This window comes from Schistocerca piceifrons, chromosome 4, assembly GCF_021461385.2.
Source record: "Schistocerca piceifrons isolate TAMUIC-IGC-003096 chromosome 4, iqSchPice1.1, whole genome shotgun sequence".
In the NCBI taxonomy this organism is placed as follows: domain Eukaryota; kingdom Metazoa; phylum Arthropoda; class Insecta; order Orthoptera; family Acrididae; genus Schistocerca; species Schistocerca piceifrons.
In genome coordinates this window covers 269,887,726-269,909,823 of record NC_060141.1, presented here as the reverse complement: position 1 = coordinate 269,909,823, position 22,098 = coordinate 269,887,726, and the positions used below count along the sequence as shown (strand labels likewise).

At 37.5% G+C, this 22,098-nt stretch overlaps 1 protein-coding gene across 2 annotated transcripts in view; it reads right to left on the bottom strand.

The window, feature by feature from the left end:
* The window catches only part of LOC124795188 (INO80 complex subunit D), a 156,604-nt gene that overhangs the window by 50,025 nt on the left and 84,481 nt on the right, over nt 1-22,098 (bottom strand). For both annotated transcript variants that reach the window (XM_047259090.1, XM_047259091.1), the window contains 2 exons: nt 8,308-8,545; nt 7,187-7,367 (listed from right to left, as the gene is read on the bottom strand). In XM_047259090.1, the coding sequence (XP_047115046.1) occupies nt 7,187-7,367; nt 8,308-8,545 (419 nt within the window). The remainder of the gene's footprint in view (nt 1-7,186; nt 7,368-8,307; nt 8,546-22,098) is intronic.

Genomic DNA, 22,098 nt, shown 5'->3' with positions numbered 1-22,098 from the left:
CGAATTCCACTAAACACCGCATGTTATTTTCTGAAGCATTGAAATCAAGACTGATGCGCCTTTGTAAGCCAGTCATAGCTCGTGTCGCATGATCTCACCAGCCGATGACAGCGAATATTCAGAGTATAGGACATGTGATGTAGTCAGCAAATAGCGACATCACTGTTAAGTAACGCGAACACACAAACAGCAAAAGTTAATCGTTTAAATTAATATACATCGTGTTATTACAAGAAAAGCAAAGCTTTCGCATATAATATTGGTCTCTAAGATTAATAAGCTGCACGAGAAGGTACGCTTTCACATATAATGTTGATCTTTTTTGCACGTTATACCTTAAGATACATCACACAACTGTGACAGTAAAATTTTTAGTAACTACATAAATGTCAATTTTTAGTAACGACATAAATGTCTGATCTTCTGGGCTTGAAATTCTTCTAACTCGCTCGTCATCAAAGAGTTGATTTTTAAATGAGTCGAATGCTCTGTGATTTAAGAAATTCATCGTACATTCTCACACATAGTTCATCTTGCATAAAAGGAAATTTATTTTGAAAGTAAAGCTTTTCAAACCACCATTCGCAATATATTCCCGCAACCTGTTAGAAACAGGTTTGTTGCATCAGTTGCCAGAGTGCGCCATGTAACAGGCGTCCCTTGTGTAGCTACGATGATGTAGGAAGCCCGTATATTCAAACATGTAAAACATTAAAAGATCTTACATTAAGTCACAAAAGAAACAAGACACCAGAGGATACTCCAAGAGCATCGGAATTTTGTGACGCAAACTAAAATGCATAATCCAGCTTAAAGTGCACATTTGTATGTCCAGGTTCCCAACGAAGTAGGCCTCAACCTGATATTAAGCTTTTCTGTGTGGTTACTAGGATGTAAATTTTCTTGGAGTAGCAGTACTGTATTATCTCATGTTTGGTTCTTTATTATGGCATAACACCATATGTGCTAGAAGATGAAAATTTGCACTTGAAATGTAGTGAACAGTTGAAATTAGCCAATAGTGTGGAATTAAACACTTTGTTTCAAATAAATTGACTGCTTCAGTGGACAAGATTAATAAAAGACAAATTTCTGTAAAAAACCGACAAAAAAAACTTCACTGTTCTGCAAGGTGATTAATGCTAATAATACATTTTAGCCTTCCATAATTATGTGAATGTATTTTAATTCACTTAATAGTTCTCTGCCAAAGAAATCTGTTCCATTTTTATTTGACATGAGAGCAGTAAACAAAGAGGAAACAGCAATATCACTAATCGTAAACACGGGTCAGGTGGAGACTACCGACCTCCCCACTGCAACTCTGATTGCTCTGCGCATCAGCCTCAGATTTACAATATTTCTGAAGTGTGGCAATACTAGATAGTGGTGCCCCCCACCCCCGCAAACACCACCCACGAGTGTTTGAGATAGAACTTTTCAAAAATATGTTGATTTTGTAGCACACATCTTTCTGAAGAGACTAATACATAAAATATATATGTTCGAGGAAACGTAAGACATGTTATTTGGTCTTAGGTAGGTCAAAGTGCAGCACCATGCCTCTTCACATGGTATTATTCTATTGCATGTCACTGTGCTTCGTTCTGTGGAATTCAAACATGTATATTTTGTAATGGATGCCATCAAACTATATTTAGGACAGGTTTGACATCATACCCCTCTTTTTTTAAAAAAAAACACTCGCAATTAACACTGGATGGGATTATTTGTAACTGGGAGAACTCTTCAGAAAATTTGCACTCTTTATTGCCTATTAGTTTATAACTTGCTGTTTTGTGTGACATAAAATTAAATACAGGATATATAAAACAAGACAAGAAACAAGCAAGACAGTATACATTTCTTCAATCCTTAGGTCCTAGCAATTTCTTCTCTTTCATCTTGCTACAGCTTTACACGATGTGCTTTCCTTTCTGTGAAATAATCTATTTCCTCATCAAAGTTCATCAAATGTTTTGCTACATGAAAAATCAAAATGTCGTTATCTAATACAGAAGAACTGTTAATACAAATAGTACCCAAGACTGGAGTGGTTTCTCGATCTGATTGTGTATATTTTCTCACTGTCTACTAGATAAAATGAAATAGACCTTTTTAGTATTGCAGCCATTGTAACATGCATAAAATAAACGAGACTGTTTTGGCACAAATGGTTATTTTATAACACTACAGAATATAGTTCACGAAGTACCAATCTCAAATACCACCCCCCCTTCCACCCCCTAGATCCAGGCCTGCTGTGCATACGTGAATCTGGCAGCTTGGGTGTGCCAGTAAAATTTTTCTGGGTAGCATCTGGCTGTTTGCTGCTACTGCTTGTACAGCTAACAGCCACACTTCTGTACCCGGAAGTGGGAGAAGGTACTACTCATACATGACTCAACAGCGCATTCACAAGCGCCCGCTCGCAACTGCTCAAAAGAATCTAAGGTAAACAGTTGTGACATCGCGCTCATCAGAGGAAATTTGTTGTTATGAAGCATTGCATAGTCTTCCTAAAGCCTTCGACTCATTTTGCTGTTGGCAGATGCTCATATGAGTACTGTGTTCTGTTGCTGTATACGGCACATTTCCTTTCCAACTTAAGTTTTATTTCTGTTTTTTCTCTCATTCATGTTTTATTGCTGCAGTATTATTCTGCAGTAGAGGGATACAGTAATATCCATTGTTAGAGTATCGGTTCTTACCAGTCAAAATAATAAAAATTTAACTGAAAACTAAAACCATGAAAAATTCCTGGAATTCTAAAAAATTCCCAGGTTTTTCCCAGTTTTCTCCCGGATGAAAAAATCCCCTTTTTTTCTGGACCTCCCAGTTGTCCCAGGTCATATACATCCTGTGGAATCAAAACAAACTGCACAGACAGAACGTTGGTGGTTAATAACTCAAATGCTGTCTTTTGGCTAATAATGAGAACTTTTAACCACACAACAAATGATGCACATATCAAGGAGTTGTCCATGAATTAACAAATACCTTAGCCTTAATTTTTACATATGGGCTTAATTACATTTGTCTTTAAGTGTGACTGTAATGACTGTGTAAAATAATGGACAATATCTTCTTACTTCTTCCCAGTATTTTTCACCATATCCTTATCCACTGCTACACTATGAGATACATTACAGTAGTTGCTATATAGATGGATAGTCAAACAGTAATACTCTAACACAAAGATTTTGGGCTTAAGAAATAAAAGGAAGTCTCCTGCAGGCAGAATCATAAACAATATGTAAGTCAAAATTCAATAAACAATTTATAGGAAGACTATTGAGACATAATTCAGAAACTGAATCCCAGAAATTTAATTCTTCCTCAAGTATGTTCTTACAGCCTTTATCTCCAGCTGCACTAGCAGGGATGAAGCTAAGCTCGATCAGAAGAAATGAAAACTCATATGAGTGCAGTGCCCCTTGCTACAATTGAGAGATGGGGATATGCTACACATGGGCTACACCTGAACAGGAGGTTATTGGCATTTGAGAGGTACCTTTTTATTAAGGTTACACTCAGGATTCAGGCCTCATGTTTTGAAGGCAGTCAAAATAACAGCAGAACCCCACACAATGCTTAAGGATGCAAAGGAAGGTAAGGTTAGCTTATTTCATCAAAACATTAGAGGACTGAGTAATAGGCAGAACAGCTTTATGTCATGTTTATGAGGAATCTGGATTGCTTACTATGCTATCTGTCACATAGCAGCAAGCAGTCAACAGTCTGTGGTGACTACAATATGTGTTTTCTAAAGGATTCTGAAAGGAAAAATGATCTGGAAACCTTATTTGGGTCCAACAATTTGATCTTAGTAATTAACTTTCCAACACAGTAGGACCCTGATTGATAATGTTTTCTCTGAAGTTTAAAGCAAGAAAATCTTATTATCTAGTAAAAAATGCTCTCTCTGATCACGATGCACAATTGGTTAGGATAAATAACATAGTACCTTACAGTGTGATACTCCTAAGAGGAAATCAGAATAATTCATGATTCCAAGACAAATGTTTTTAAGAACAGTTTACAAGAGATGGTCTGGGATGAAATTTGGAATGGACCAAATGCTTGCATAAAATTTAATCTATTCCATGATAAATTAGTATCACTATTTGAAAAAAACTTTCCACAAAAGCTAATCAGAAAGGACATTAAACAGCCTTGAGAAAACATGGATCACTAGTGGGACTAAAGTATTTTGTGAAGGAAGAGGGAATGTATTTGTTGGCAAGAAGAAGTAGAGATCCTGCAGCAGTTGTACACCACAAAAACTACTCAAAAGTACTAAGAATAGTTATTTTAAAAAGTTAAGGAACATGCACATTAAGAAAGAAATCAGTAATTCCAACAACACAAGTAAGGCTATATATATTGTAGTGAAATGAGAGACAGGACAACCAGCCACAGAACAAGATGACATCACTATTGAACCGAATGGAAGGGCTATTAATAATGAGTTACCGGTAGCAAATATATTTAATAACAATTTCTTAACTATAGTAGAAAGTACAGGGAGGGACGGTTCAAGATAAATATCAGAATAGTATGTCAAAAAAGTAACTCTCACATGATTCTGTAAAATGAATGTATCACCAAATTGTTGTTTCGAAATTAAGAAAATTATACATTCTCTCAAAAATAAAAACTCATTTGATGTTTTATGGTGTTTCCAACAGAATACAATAGATTTGTTCCTATATAATAATCTCTGTCTTCTCTGAAATATGTAATGCGTCACTAACACAAGGCACTTCTCCACAAAGACTGAAATATCCCATTGTCAAACCCCTAAATAACAAAGGTAATAGGAGAGATAGGAATAACTACTGACCTGTTTCATTTTGAAATCAGTTTCCAAAATTTTTGAGAAGGTTATGTATTCTACAATAATATCTCACCTGAGCAACAATAATGTGCTCAGAAGATCACAGTTTGGATTTCAGAAGAGTTGTTCTACAGAAAATGTCATTTACATGTTCACTCACCAAATTTTACAAGCATTAAATAACAAAATAATGATGACTAATATTTTCTGGACCTCTCTAAGGCATTTTACTATGTGAAGCACTAGATGTTCAGAGATAAATTAAAGTTCTATGGTTGATTGTACAGCCAACCAGTGGATAATGCCATACCTAACCAAAATAACGCACAAAGTCCTACTTAATAATTCGACCAATGTAATCTGAGGACATTTTTCTGACAGGAGAGAATCACATATGGGCTTCCCCAAGGCTCAATCATAGATCCACTATTGTTCCTCATACATGTAAATGATCTCCCATGTAACAGACAACAAGTGGAATTAGTTGTTTTAGCAGATAACTCTACTATTGTAATCAATCAAATAATACATACAGAAATAGAATAAATAGTAAACAATGTTCTTAAAAGCATCATTGACTAGTTTTCTGTGGATGGTTTCATCCCCAATTTGGAAAATGCACAACACATTCAGTTACGCACATCTGGGGGCACTACACCAATGATAAGGGTAAAACATATGAGGAAATGATAAATAGGGTGTAAACTTCAAAATTCTTAGGTGTTCATACTGATGAGAATTTAAACCGGGAAAAGCACATTTTGGAACTCGTAAAACAACGTAGTCCAGCCACATCTGCACTTAGAATCAATACAAATCTGGGGAAGTTCAATAAGTTGACATATTTTGCGTATTTTGATTTATTAACGCCATATGGAATAACGGTTTTAAGAAAGAAAGTCTTCATTGTTCCAAAATGTGGTGTAAGAATAATATGTAGTGCATGCCCACCACCATCTTGTAGACATCTGTTTCAATAGAAGGGCAATCTGACTACCGCTTCATAGTATATTTATTCCCTCACGAATTTTGTTGCAAATAGTCCACTGCAGTTCAAAAGGAAAAATTAAGTACACAATTACAATACCATAAGGAAAAAGACTTTCATTACTCCACATTAAGGTTGTCCTTACCACAAAAAGGGGTACACAATACTGCAACAAAAATGTATGATAACTTACCAAGGGAGTGTAGCCATGTATGGAAGTGAAACATGGACAATAAATAGTTTGGACAAGAAGAGAATAGAAGCTTTTGAAATGTGGTGCTACAGAAAAATGCTTTAGATTAGATGGGTGTATCACATAACTAATGAGGACACATTGAATAGAATTGAGGAGAAGAGAAATTTGTGGCACAACTTGACTAGAAGAATGGATTGGTTGGTAGGACATGATATGAGGCATTAAGGGATCATCAATTTAGTATTGGAGGGCAGTGTGGAGGGTACAAATTACAGAGAGAGACCAAGAGATGAATACACTAAGCAGATTCAGAAAGATGTAGGTTGCAGTAGGTACTAGGAGATGAAGAAGCTTGCACAGGATAGAGTAGCATGGAGAGCTGCATCAAACCAGTCTCTGGACTAAAGACCACATCAACAACACCACCACCTAGGGATATAAAATGTCTGACAGACAGCTGCGTACAATTTGAAACCAACTAAAAAAGTTTGTCTTTCCCAAGTTGTTCTAATCTGTAGAAGAATTTCTCTTACCGTAATGTGTAAAAGTTGGTGGGTGGGAATTACTATTCAGATTTTAAAAAAGTAACAAATTTTATACATATTTAGCACGAAACCATACTTAAGAATTAAGTTGTGATGTATATGTAAAATGACTCATTCTACATTATTATGATTTATCGTGTTAATGATCCATGGAACATGAAACTAACAAACTAACAAATCAGTTGTAAAGTGATGACTTAAAAGTAAATAAATAAATAAATAAACGCTCTTACTTAATAATGTATGCAGACTGACACTAATGGTTATGGTGCAGTATATACATCCATTACATAATGGAGTACATAATGACCATTTCTCTCTTAAATATAAAGCCGAGATGATGAAATTCATGTAAGGAATGCTGAATTGTACAGACCGAAAATTTGTAATGAAGCTGACATGACAAGAAGGTTGACAAAAGTTATTATGCATGTCTTCAATTCTGTCAGTCATAAAAGGAATGGTATACACATCTCCCATTTCATCCATACCTGTCTGCTTCGAAATAGACTCTATAGTCAGTTTTGGTATGTTACAAAAGGCCAAGATGAAGTGGCTTACTGTACTGCTTCTCCCAGGCATTTACTAATATAAATTATTAATTACTATGACCTCACCTGGCGTGTCTGACACAACAGTGGCTTGAGGTGATATCTCCTCTGCAGATGTTGAGTCTGTCAGCCTGTGCAGTCTTCTCTTTTTCTTTCCTCTTTTACTGGGTCTAGTCATGGCTGATGGTTTTGCCTTTTTTCGGATCTTTTTTGGTCTAGTCTCTGCACACATCCGATCATAATTATCCTGTAGGCAAAGAAATAATCAATGACAACTTACTAATACTAAGCACATCTTCAAAATATCTGATGGTCTGCTATCATGGACCACTCCATGATGTATAATTCAGATACATTGCTGAAAAATTTGAATCAGTTTCCACTACAGCGCATGTTAAAAAATGACGAAAAACACAGTCCCAGCATTAAGACAAAAAACACAGTCCCAGCATTTCGACAGTTACCATCCGTTCACTTCTTGTCTTGGTATATTACACAGTACAGAATGATAAATCACCACACAAACAGAAAGTGGGCTTCACAACCAACTTTATTGTTCATACCTATTCTATGAGCCTATTTCAGAAGCAAATTTCATATACCATTCTAGTGACCTCTAAAACTGAGGGATCACATCAAAACTAAAAAGAGGATAATACTTCTTGTTATGTCATATCAAAGATGACAATTATCTGTCCATCTGACATTGAGGTTATTAGAGATGAGACTTAGACAATGAGACACAGTCTTCGAGAACCATTCTTCCATTTGCCTCTGGTCATCTACAGATGGGACAAACTGTCATGAAGACAACAACAACAACAACAACAAAACACACACACACACACACACACACACACACACACACAAGATTCTAGATTCAAATTAAACACTATTCATACTATGATGCAGATGCCAGAAAATAATAGATGAGAGCTTAACTCTAAATAAATAAATAGGATATAAATGTCTTAGAGGTAAGGGAAAAATACTGAAGGTGAATGAGTGATGGTAGGGACAAGGACTGTAAAAATAAATAAAAAATGAAATAAGAATAAGATTGGTGAGACGAAGTGTGTGTGTGTGTGTGTGTGTGTGTGTGTGAGAGAGAGAGAGAGAGAGAGAGAGAGAGAGTGCTAGCATACATTTGTGAATCACTGATTTGAGAAACACATTGAAGCGCTTACCCGTTTCCTTGCATGTTCTGGACACAATGGTAATTCATGGCATATGTCAAAAACAGGAACACAACACTGTGTATTGTCTGAGAATTTGGCTGTACAATGCTCATACAACAACTGATCAACATTATACATGATATGTCGCAGGCAGTGTTGAGTACAAGGAAGTGCCAAACTCTTGCATGCTTCTGATTCTCCTTTCCGATAACTGCATCTCCGCTTCACGAGCATTGTTAATTTTGACCTAAAAATTTATGAAACAGCTTCGGTTATTATGGACAAAAATGTACATTTTTTTATCTTATCACTGTAATAATAAACAAAATATTAAATAAAGTAACAAAGCTGAAACAAAAAATAATGTGACAATGTGATAACAGCACGGTACTCAAATGCTTGTCATACAGCTTTAGATATAAAGTTACTCAGATAAAAAGCCTTTTTTCTAAATTCTAGTCCATGCTGTCACTAACATCAAGCTATGTTTACAGTCCAGAAAGAGAAGCTTCATACTTCTGCCAACACCTTAAGTAGGGCAAGGAAAAATATGTTCACTTAGTATACAGCTTATTGGGTGCCTCTGATGGGCAAACATGTGGCATACACTGTATAATGAAAAGATCACAAATCTTTGTTGTTGTTGTTGTTGTTGTTGTTGTGGTCTTCAGTCCTGAGACTGGTTTGATGCAGCTCTCCATGCCACTCTATCCTGTGCAAGCTTTTTCATCTCCCAGTACCTACTGCAACTACATCCTTCTGAATCTGCTTAGTGTATTCATCTCTTGATCTCCCTCTACAATACTAAATTGGTGATCCCTTGAAAAAAATCGTTGTAACAAAGGAAAAAATTCTCAAACTAATAGCTGATCTTTCAATATAATTCATCAGCTACGGAGTTGTAAACAGGGAGTTGACCCTGTTGCTACCATAAGTTCTCATGGAGTACTCTTGTGTCTGCCTGGCGAATGCAGTTCTCTAGTTTAACTACAAACTTTTCACACAGAATTTTGCAAAAGAGAAAACTTGCCTTCATAATGGAACTCATTTTCAGCCATTTCCCCCAATTTACAAATTCCATACTGACCACACTGCACTGATTTTTTCCCTTCTCCAGCAACACTACGTGTAAATCTCCTTAAGCTCAAAATTATGAACCCTCGTAGCACATGACAATAGGAATTCATGTTTACTGAGATGACTAGGGAGCTTCAAGTCCTTAATTGGAGTACTTTATAAGTAATTAAACATCAGCACAACACCATTCCAGCTGACATTACAACTATTCAGCCCCCCCTATGAATACGTCATTGTCATGGGATACATGATATGAGAACTTTTTAAAAAAACATTTTGTAGAATAACCCTGTGAAAATTATTTACTTGCAACAACATGGGTCTTCTACCAGTACAATCCTTTTTCTACATGGAACATCTTTACAGTCTCATGGATGTAATCATAATAAACGAGACTGACAACGTAAGAGATACCGCGCAGGTGTCAACACCATTTCTTTCTGTATGACACAATACATGAATCGGATCATACAACTTGCAGGAATATCAAATGTATAGATTTTGATGCTCTAACAGTGGACTACTTGAAAACTTAAAGACAATAAATAACCAGAGACTATAATAGATGTAAAATCATGACACTGATAATCTCAAGCTATGACAAATGTGTGTCCATATGTACGATCAAAGTGAGAAAAGATGAAGCTCCATGGCCAACAGCTGACAACGAGAGGTCATGGGGGTGGGATCAACATTTTGAAACCACCTATGGGGGTTGTGTAGATTGGGCTCCCAGGTACCACACACTGCCACCATTCACCCCAGTAGGCCGGTGTTGCGTGTAATTTCCAAAAAAGAAATCCTCAGTATTCACCAGAACCATAAACACAACATAATTTGTTCGAAATAGCAATGTAGCCTAAAGGTTAAGATATTAAGCTGGTATGTGGATGTTTGGTTCAAATCCAAGTGTTTTTTGTATTTTTTTAATTTTTATCAAAATGACTGATCATTATTTTTATTCAGATAATTAGTTTAGTTCAAATTTTTCATTTCTAACTTTTTACTGGATCATTTTAACCATCTTACCAATTTTCTTAATTCAATATTGTTTATTACTTATTTTTATCAATTTTTCATTTGGAACCTAGGTACATGCGGTTCTAATTACTTTGATCTAGCCATTGTAAAATTTAAAAGTTGAAAAATACTGATCTAATAGTCAATGAACAGAAAACAAAATAATCTATTTGTATTGGCTGTACAATAATGCAAATATTTATTTTTCGTTGCAAGACGTACATTTTGTTAGTTGGTAGTTGTCATAAAAAGTTAATATGATGACTAAAATGGAGTGACAAAGGATCAGAAATAAGATCACATTTAAACCAATTAATAAAATGTTAATAATAATCACAGTCATTTTGATAAAGATGTAACAAAAATGGCGCTTGACAGGAAACAGACCCACAACGTTCAGCATACCAGTCAAATAACTTAACTATTATGCTTAGGTTTATCAAAGTCTGGGATCAGCTTGCACAGTCCTGGGTTTTTAGTGCTCTCCGAGGTTATGGCCAGGGTTGCAAAATCTCCAGGGTTTATGAGGGGCACAGATTTTTTAAAATTGTAGATTTATGTGTCTGACAACACACTTTTAAAACACCATCACACTTCTAAACATTGCCTTAAGGCTGTGTCTCTTTTATCCGACCTTGTAGAAAGCTCTTACATCAATGTGGAGGCATGGCTACCTGTTCCACCAAAACTTTCCCCTTAGGCATTTGCCAACACAACACGGGCAACGTACATATGTTGTTTTTGTGTGTGAAGTAAATCATCTATAAATTATTGATAATCTTATTCTATTCATTTTTGATCTCATCATTTAGTAATGGCCAAAAGAATGTGTGTTTAATATTAACTTATAAAAAGAATATAAGTCAACAGCCTGCCCACAGTGGTAGTAGCGGTTCCCATCAAATCACCGAAGTTAAGCGCTGTCGGATTTAGCTAGCACTTGGATGGGTCACACAAGTCGTTAATTAAATTATAAAAGATTCCACAAGTACTGACGACCTATCTGACGAACACACATATTTGACCCAGATAATTGAAAAGCAAAGGGTATGTTGCAGTTCGAGTTCTAGAAAAGTACCAGAAAACATTGAAGAGAAGTGGAAAGCAATTTTGAAGCTCCTTCAATCGTCTGATATTTCATGCTACAATATTTCTAAAATGGTTGTGTATGCGACGTCCTGCGCCCCCCCCCCCCCTTTCCCCTGCACCATGGCACTTGCCATTGGTGGGGAGGCTTGCGTGCCTCAGCGATACAGATAGCCGTACCATGGGTGTAACAAAAGAGGCTTGTCTGTTGAGAGGTCAAACAAATGTGTGGTTTCTGAAGAGGGGGGGCAGCAGCAGCCTTTCAGTGATTTCAGGGGCAACAGTCTGGATGATTGATTGATCTGGCCTTGTAACATCAATCAAAACAGACTTGCTGTGCTGGTACTGTGAACGGCTGAAAGCAAGGGGAAACTACAGCCACAACTTTTCCTGAGGACATGCAGCTTTACTGCATGGTTAAATGATGATGGCTTACTCCTGTTTAAAATAGTCCAGAGGTAAAATAGTCCCCCATACGAATCTCCAGGCGGGGCCTACTCACGAGGACATCGTTATCAGCAGAAACAAAACTGGTGTTCTATGGATCGAAGTGTCGAATGTTAGATCCTTTAATCGGGCAGGTAGGTTAAAAAATTTAAAAAGGGGAAACGGATAGGTTAAAGCTAGATATAGTGGGAAATAGTGAAGTTCAGTGGCAGGAGGAACAAGACATCTGGTCAGGTGAATACAGGGTTATACACACAAAATCAAATAGGGGTAATGCAAGAGTAAGTTTAATAATGACTAAAAAATAGGAACCCAGATAAGCTACTACGAACAGCATAGTGAACACATTATTGTAGCCTAGGTAGGCACGAAGCCCATGCCAACCACAGTAGTACAAGTTTATAGCCAACTAGCTCCACAGATGATGAAGAGATTGAAGAAATGTATGATGCAATAAAGGAAATTATTCATATAGTTAAGGGAGACAAACATCTAAAAGTCAAGCAAGACTGGAATTCGATAGTAGGAAAACGAAGAGCAGGAAAAGTAGTAGGTGAATATGGATTGGGCATAAGGAATGAAAGAGGAAGCCGCCTGGTAGAATTTTGCACAGAGCATAATTTAATCACATCTAATACTTGGGTTAAGAGTCATGAAAGAAGGTTGTATACGTGGAAGAGGTCTGGAGACACTGGAAAGTTTCAGACAGATTATATAATGGTAAGACAAAGATTTAGGAACCAGGTTTAAAGTTGTAAGACATTTCCAGGCGCATATGTAGACTCTGACCACAATCTATTAGTTATGAACTGTAGATTAAAACTGAAGAAACTGCAAAAAGTTGGGGATTTAAGGTGATGGCACCTGGATAAACTGAGAGAACCAGAGGCTGTAGAGAGTTTCAGAGGGGGCATTAGGGAACGACTGACAAGAACAGGGGAAAGAGATATGATAGAAGAAGTATGGGTAGCTTTGAGAGATGAAATAGTGAATGTAGCAGAGGAGCAAGTAGGTAAAAAGACAAGGGCTAGTAGAAATCCTTGGGTAACAGAAGAGATACTGAATTTAATTGATGAAAGGAGAAAATATAAAAGCGCACTAAATGAAGCAAGCGAAAACGAATGTAAACATCTCAAAAATGAGATCGACAGGAAGTGCAAAACGGCTAAGCAAGGATGGCCAGAGGGCAAATGTAGGGATTTAAAAGCATTTATCACTAGGGGTAAGATAGATACTGCCTACAGGAAAATTGAAGAGACCTTTGGAGAAAAGAGAACCACCTGAATGAATATCATGAGCTCAAATGGAAAACCAGTCCTAAGCAACAAAGGGAGAGCAGAAAGTTGGAAGGAGTATATAGAGGGCAATGTACTTGAGGGCAATATTATGGAAATGAAAGAGGACATAGATGAAGTTGAAATGGGAGATATGATACTGCATGAAAAATTTGACAGAGCACTGAAAGACCTAGGTCGAAACAAGGCTCCAGGAGTAGACAACATTCCACTAGAACTACTGATGGCCTTGGAACAGCCAACCATGACAAAACTCATCCATCTGGTGAGCAAGATGTATGAGACAGGCGAAATAACATAAGACTTCAAGTAGAATATAATAATTCCAATCCCAAAGAAAGCAGGTGCTGACAGGTGTGAAAATTTAATAGATCATGGTTGCAAAATACCAACACAAATTCTTTACAGACAAATGGAAAAACTGCTAGAAGCCAACCTTGAGGAAGATCAGTTTAGATTCTGTAAAAATATTGGAACACAAGAGGCAATACTGACCCTACAATGTATCTTAGAAGATAGGTTAAGGAAAGGCAAACCTAAATTTCTAGCATTTGTAGACTTAGAGAAAGCTTTTGACAATGTTGACTGGAATACTCTCTTTCAAGTTCTGAAGGTGGCAGGGGTCAAATACAGGGAGCGAAAGGCTATATGGAATATGTACAGAGACCAGATGGCTGTTATAAGAGTCGAGGGGCACAAAAGGGAAGTAGTGGTTGAGAAGAGAGTGAGACAGGGTTGTAGCCTATCTCCGATGTTATTCAATCTGTATATTGAGCAAGCAGGAGGAAAAAAATTGGAGTAGGAATTAAAATCCAGGGAGAAGAAATAAAAACTTTGAGGTTAGCCGATGACATTGAAATTCTGTCAGAGACAGCAAATGACCTGGAAGAGCAGCTGAATGGAATGGACTGTGTGTTGAATAGATGATAGAAGATGAACATCAACAAAAGCAAACCGAGAATACTGAAATGGGGTCGAATTTAATAAGGTGGTGCTGAGAGAATTATATTAGGAAATGAGATACTTAAAGCAGTAATTGAGGTTTGCTATTTGGGAAACAAAATAACTGATGACTGTCGAAGTAGGGAGGATATAAAATGTAGACTGGCTGGCAAGGAAAGCATTACTAAAGAAGAAAAATTTGTTAACATTGACTATAGATTTAAGTGTCAGGAAGTCTTTTCTGGAAGTATTTGAATGGAGTGTAGCCATGTACGGAAGTGAAACATGGACACTAACTACTTTCGGCAAGAAGAGAATAGAAGCTTTTGAAATGTTATGCTACAGAAAAATGCTGAAGATTTGATGGGTAGATCATGTAACTAATGAGGAGGTACTGAATAGTATTGGAGAGGACTAATTTGTGGCACAACTTGACTAGAAGAAGGGATCGGTTGGTCGGACACCTTCTGACACATCAAGGAATCACCAATGTAGTACTGGAGGGAAGCACGGAGGGTAAAAATCATAGGGAGAGAGAGAGAGAGAGAGAGAGAGAGAGAGAGAGAGAGAGAGATGAATACAATAAGCAGATTCAGAAGGATGCAGGTTGCAGTAGTTATTCGGAGATAAAGACGCATCCACAGGATAGAGTAGCATGGAGAGCTGCATCAAACCGGTCTCTGAACTGAAGACAACAACAACAACAACAACAACAACAACATGCCATGTCTTTGGCCCTCTCCCCTACCCTCCCAACTCCTTTTTTTTCCCTTCACACTTTCAGTACCTACTGTTAAACATCAGTCAAATGTTAAAATTAATTGAGAACTTTGTTATCATGACTTTTCTACTGTAATTAAAACAAACAAACCATTTCTGGAAAAAGTCAAGTCTAGTGAAAAATACAACTGAATAAAGTTTAATGTTGCAATAAATTGTTAAGGCTTGTACGTAATTTCAAAAATATTGTAGTGCCTCAAGAATTTCAGTGTAAATTCCCACCTGTTTCTATGTGCAGGTCCGAAGTTTGTTAGAAGACTGTAAGAAGGGTGAGTCACTGATGACGACAGGTGTTTGCCACCAGCGCCAAAAAGACGTGATGAAAACTCAGAGAATAATTATGTAGTATTCTTTGATGTGTTAAGTGTCTGTGGTGATTGTAAAAAAGACTAATGAACAATTGAATACAGATTTCTATGCACATTCATGTATTGGACTCGTTTGATAATAGAGACTTTTATCTTACTTCATGTCTTGGACTCAGAGAAGTCAAGACGCATGTTTATATTTTGATATGGTTTTTAAACAAACTCTTATGTCTCAATGTACTTAATTATATCTAAAGCTCGAGATACGAGTGAGACGATGAAGATATTTGTATGTCTAAGAAGATAATTTTGTTCTGCATAGCAGTTCTAGTACATCGTTAATCAACAAGTACACTGACACTAAAGTTCATATATGTGATCAATAGATTACAGAAATAAGAAGATACACTACTGGCCATTAAAATTGCTACACCATGAAGATGACATGCTACAGACGCAAAATTTAACCAACAGAATGAAGATGCTATGATATGCAAATGATTAGCTTTTCAGAGCATTCACACAAGATTGGCACCGGTGGCGACACCTACAACATGCTGACATGAAGAAAGTTTCCAACCGATTTCTCATACACAAACAGCAGTTGACCAGCATTGCCTGGTGAAACGTTGTTGTGATGCCTCGAGTAAGGAGGAGAAATGTGTACCATCACGTTTCCGACTATGATAAAGGTCGGATTGTAGCCTATCGTGATTGCGGTTTATCGCAACACGACATTACTGCTCACATTGGTCGAAATCCAATGACCGTTAGCAGAATATGGAATCGGTGGGTTCAGGAGGGTAATACGCATCGCCCTGCTGTATCCCAACGGCCTCGTATCACTAGCAGTCGAGATGACAGGCATCTCATCCGCATGGCTGTAACGGATTGTGCAGCCACGTCTCAATCCCTGAGTCAACAGATGGTGACGTTTGCAAGAAAACGACCATCTGCATGAGCAGTTTGACGACGTTTGCAGCAGCATGGACTATCTGCTCAGAGACCATGGCTGCGGTTACCCTTGACGCTGCATCACAGACAGGAGAAACTGCAATGGTGTACTCAACGATGAACCTAGGTGCACGAAATTTTTTTGGACGAGTCCAGGTTCTGTTTACAGCAACATGATGATCGCATCCGTGTTTGGCAACATCGCAGTGAGCGTGTATTCGTCATGGCCATACTGGCGTATCACCCGGCGTGACGGTATGGGGTGCCATTGGTTACACATCTCGGTCACCTCTTGTTCGCAATGACGGCACTTTGAACAGTGGACGTTACATTTCAGACGTGTTACAACCCGTGGCTCTACCCTTCATTCGATCCCTATGAAACCCTACATTTCAGCAAGCTAATGCACGACCACATGTTGCGGGGCCAGTACGGGCCTTTCTGGATACAGAAAATGTTCGACTGCTGCCCTGGCCAGCACATTCTCCAGATCTCTCACCACCTGAAAACGTCTGGTCAATGGTGGCTGAGCAACTGGCTCGTCACAATACGCCAGTCACTACTCTTGATGAACTGTGGTATCGTGTTGAAGCTGCATGGGCAGCTGTACCTGTACACGCCATCCAAGCTCTGACTCAATGTCCAGGCGTATCAAGGCCGTTATTATGGCCAGAGGTGGTTGTTCTGGGTACTGATTTCTCAGAATCTATGCATCCAAACTGCGCAAAAATGTAATCACGTCACTTTCAGTATAACATATTTGTCAAATGAATACCCGTTTATCATCCGAATTTAACAGCCAGTTTTGTCGCCGAAAAACATTAGAGTGTGGCAACCTAAGTGACAGGACCCAAAGAAAACGAGAATTTAAAGGCAGAAACGGAAATAAGATATTAGGCATTACCATAGCAACCAGGCCTAACAAAATATGAGAACTGTTTCCAGTAATCATATTGAGTCCAATAAATCAAGAAAGAAAGTTGCGAGTGCAACGAAGTAAAAGATGTGAGAAAGTAACAGCGGAGAAAACTGGAGAGAAGACCTCAACTTTTCGACTAAGAAGATTGGGTGTGGAGAGTAAGCAGTCTTCCTTCACACATGTACACCGCACCGATGCAGTTACCAGCCACTGACGCTGACTGCACCAGCTGCTGCTCACTGGTGCTGACTCCGCGTCCGCTCACTGACGACGTTGCTGAAACCAAAATTCGACGTCGCCGCTGCCAGTGCTATCTGCTGGCGCTGATTACACATTCGCTCACCAATGCAGCTAGAACTCTACGCTGGGTGAGTGAAAACCAATAATTATTTGGTAAAAGCTGAGGGGACAGCTGAATGATAACTGTTGTTATAGTTATTGTACTCAGTGGTGATTTGCTTTTAGATGATTGCTAAGTCTAAGATCAATAAAATTATGGATCAAGAACAGCAACAAACTTCAGGACCAGCCACAGCCATGACAGCAAATAGGGACACGCCAGACTGGAGTGAAGTGGCAAATTTAATCAAAGGATTAAGTCTAAAGTTAGACTCAGTAAAAGTTAAATGCTAGATTAGATGACCAAAGTGCTAAGTTTGATGACTAGAAGGCTGATTCAGCCACTATAAGTGAAAAATTAGATGCTCAAAGTGAAACCTTGACCAGTCAAGCAGTAAATATAGTTTTATTAAAGACTGAATTTGACTCTTTAAATAATAAGGTAGAAAATGTGAAGTTAGATTTAAAGAGTGAACTCACATTAATCAACTATTTACTGACCTTAAACAAAAGCAGGATGAGCGATTTCAGAATTTAGCTAAAAACCTAGAATTTGATATTGAAGATAAATGTAATAATGTAGAACCTGAATTTAGTCAAAAATTAAAATTTTGTGAAAATGTATGTAATGTTAAATTTAATTCCATAAGACAGGAAACTAATATCTTGATAGAGAGCACAGATCGATCTATGGAATTAATATCAATTATGCAATCAAAAATTCCAGGTGTTAGTATAAGAGCTGTTACTACACAAGATGTCAGTTCGCGAGTAAATAATGTAGAACAAAATTTCAAAGAAAAAATAGTCAACTTTGACATTATAAATGTAAGTAGTCTGGTGGAACCTTCTGAGCTAATTATAGATCGAGAAATTTCCAAGAGTATAACCTCCGGAAATGTTGTGACTGTTGCTTCTTCCAAATCTAAGGATACTAACAAGTTTATAGACGACTTGTGCGAGCAATTCAAACTTGTCCATAACAAAGTAGAAAAAAGAATAACTTTACCTAATGTTGCATTTCCTAGTAAAGTGGTAATTGTTTTGTTGTGGGGAGGCTTCCACACAAAATTTAACAAGAAGTATTGGTCCATAAATGATTGAGTGAGGTTAATGTCAGATCCATGGGATCTGGGCGGAGTTAGGAACAAAGTAGTAGAGTATTCATGAGTTATGTACACCTGGAATTTACGATTGGAAGAGGAATAGAAAACAAAATTTGGCACTCACAAATTTTTGGAGATTCAAATGAGCTAACTCCAACATGGATTGAAAGGTTCACATTTTATAATAGTGGTAAAATATGCAAAGTTATTAGTAGAAAGAGATGTACAGTTAAAAGATAATTCTTTATCTTTTGTGATATTATTGTACATAATGAATATGTATAAAATATCACGTGTTCAAGCTAAGGGGAGGAATGTGTGGTGCCTCAAGAATTTTGGTGTAAATTCTAACACTCTGCCTTCCACCGTCTCAAACACCCAATATTTTAGGTACAAGTGCAGGAGAGAGAGAACATTTCTACCAATCCACCTGTTTCTATGTGCAGTTTGGAAGTTTTTTATTAGAATACTGTAAGAAGGGCGAGTCACTGATGACAACAGGTGTTTGCCGCCAGTGCCACAGAAGACTTGATGAAAACTCAGGGAATAATTATGTAGTATTCTTTGATGTGTTAGTGTCTGTGGTGATTGTATAAAAGACTAATGAACAATTAAATATAGATTTCTATGCACATTCATGTACTGGACGCGCTTGAGACTAGAGACTTTTATCTTTCTCATGTCTTAGCTCTGCATGAGGCAGGACGCATGTGATGTCCATAAATTATTGGATTGTTACTATGATATTGTACGTGTGTTTTATCGAATCTGACATTTAAAGACACCAGTTGGCTTGCCAGAGTTTACTTGCTTATGTGATAAAGAGTAAATGTTGCTTTGTGTTGAGAGATGAAAACATACCACGAATAAACTGAAAGTGTTCCAATGCAAATTACTTCAAGAATAGAGAAGTAGCTTAATAAATTCCTGTAATCCGTTATAGACTTCGAAGAAGAAGAAGTAGATGATTACCCAGAGAAGAGAATCAGCTGCACACAATACAGAAGTCAACTGCGAGAGACGTGCGAGTTTTGCACCCCAGTATTACATTGTCTCATGTCATCCGAAAAACGTTGGAATATCTACACAAGCATATAGGACGTTTCAGAAAGTCAATCCAACCACTGCAGACTTCGTGAGTTCTATTAAATGATGAACAAGGGGAATGCAGTCCACAAGTGTCAAAACAAACATTTGATTACTACAAAGAAATCTGAAATTACAACACATGGCAAAGCAATATTTCTTACAATAATGAGAGGGACTCACATGTAGTGAGGTTGAGGGAAGACTTTGTCTCATTCTCACAAGAGAACAGTCCCTCATATCCTGGGGTCTGAGTAACCTAACCTTTCTTTTTAAGATGTCCCGATGTTACCCCCAACCCCCTCTTCCCCTCCCAGGAAGGAACTTTTAGTTTCGAAATCTACAGAAGAGCGTCACTTTTATGTGTGTTTATCAGCAGCACTACTTATTTTGTCTCCTGGAAGGATGTAGAGACCAGCAACTTTGTCTCATAACATCTGAGTTTCTCTACTGAATTTTCCTTTGTACAAATGAAAACAACATTTTTCAGATATTGTAAAAGATATAATTTTCACCATGAATGATGTATCTTTCTCTAGTAATTAGACATACGCAAAATCGGGGTCTAAAACTAAATGTAAGTCTTGTAACTTTAGTATCTCATCAGAAGATAATTAGCCATGAATGTCACAAACATCTGCCCTCTCTTCTTCTTTATCACATGTCACACAGATCAATTACCTATAATCTCATCATTGTCACAAGAGAAGATTTCATTTATCCGGTATTCTAACTGTAGTCATGCAGAACAAAAAAATAATTTCATACTCTTTCAATATTAATGCCTTTAGAAAAAGTCACATTGCATTCTATGCACAACTTGAAACACTGTTCCATTTAAGAAAAAGCTGAAGCATTTCCTTCATCATATTTTTCATTCTTCTTTGAAAAATTGACAGGAATGCCACATATATTTCTCTCACAGTGAAGCAAAGACACACCACTTCTTCCCATAAAAGTTCTCTCTTATTTTTCACTCACATTACATTGTAATTTTTCCTTATCTCTTCAAAAATTATACTCCAGCACTTTCACACATTTCTCTTCCTCTTCCTCTCTCATATCTTCACTCATGTACACTGATGCCTTGACCCATAATTTAATACAACAGGGGTAGCTGATTTACTGTATACATTCTTTATTTCCAACTTATTTACTGGTAGCTGTCATTTTAATGTTCACAGTTTGTGAGAGCAGTACTTTGGCATTCTGTAATTTCACTGCTTGTCACCGGGGAGCAATGCTTGTTCTTTATTTGATGCATTTGTTTGTGTCTCATGGATTGTATTGTAACTGTCATGCTAACAATTATGGGATAGGGGCACATCTAATACAACTTCAGGAAGGTGCTGAAAATGTGATAGGTCTAAGAATCCAGATAACTCAAGTGCGAGATGAACTACTCTCTGACTGCAAACCCCCCCCCCCCCTTCCACACACACACACACAGACAGACAGACAGACAGACAGACAGAGAGAGAGAGAGTAGTGCATCACTAAAACAAAGATGACTGAAAGTAATGGGTGAGGTAGCATTAAGTTCATCCCTCTGTTTTTTGACAAGGGAGAGAGAAGGACTACACACAGAATTTAAACAAAAATTTCCATCTCTATTAATAACATCAGTTGCTAGTTAAACTTCAACTGCTTCCTTAATAAAGCTATCCAACACCTGGAAGCTCATGCCAGAGTCTCAGTGTTGTTATATTCAGTAGGATGACTGGTGCCATGGCAACATTCTCCAATAGCAGATTTGCTCAGCTGTTGTAAGCATGTATGACACATATGCTCAATACATGTCATCCATGGTCTTGGTAGTCTGACCAAGATCACAAGATCTGAGCTTTTCCAAGCATGGGCAAAGGTGTGCCATTGAATGCTTTCTCTGCGACACTGATCACTGAACGTCAAGAGTCAAATTATAATATTAAACACCAAGTCAAGGAAAAAAACAAACTTCACAGATTGTTGGTCAGTTACAGAATGAAGTTCCCAGTCAGACTGTGACCAGGAAGCCTTTTCCAACGAATTCCAAGAAAATGCTGGTAGTTTTGAAGTTATCATTAAATGAAGCCACAATGATCCCTTGTAAACAAAATGCAACTGTCAGCAAATATAATGGATTCTTTCAAAAAAAAAAAAAAAAAAAAAAAAGCATATTGCAATCTTACTATACTATGGTGCAGTTTTTCCAACCCCCACAAGCAATGATACATTTCCTCAACGCAGAAGTAAACAATGTGAAACTTGAGTTTCTTCTGGCATATAATACGTTCAAATAAATTATGGGAATGATGTGAAGCCTGTACTGTATTGCTTCGCTGTGTCATATGTGGATGACATGGCGTGCACTATTGTATCCCAATCTCTCTGCTGCATTTAAGCAAAGCCAATATCAACAATGGATACACATTTCCCATTTCAACCGGGCACTACTCTGA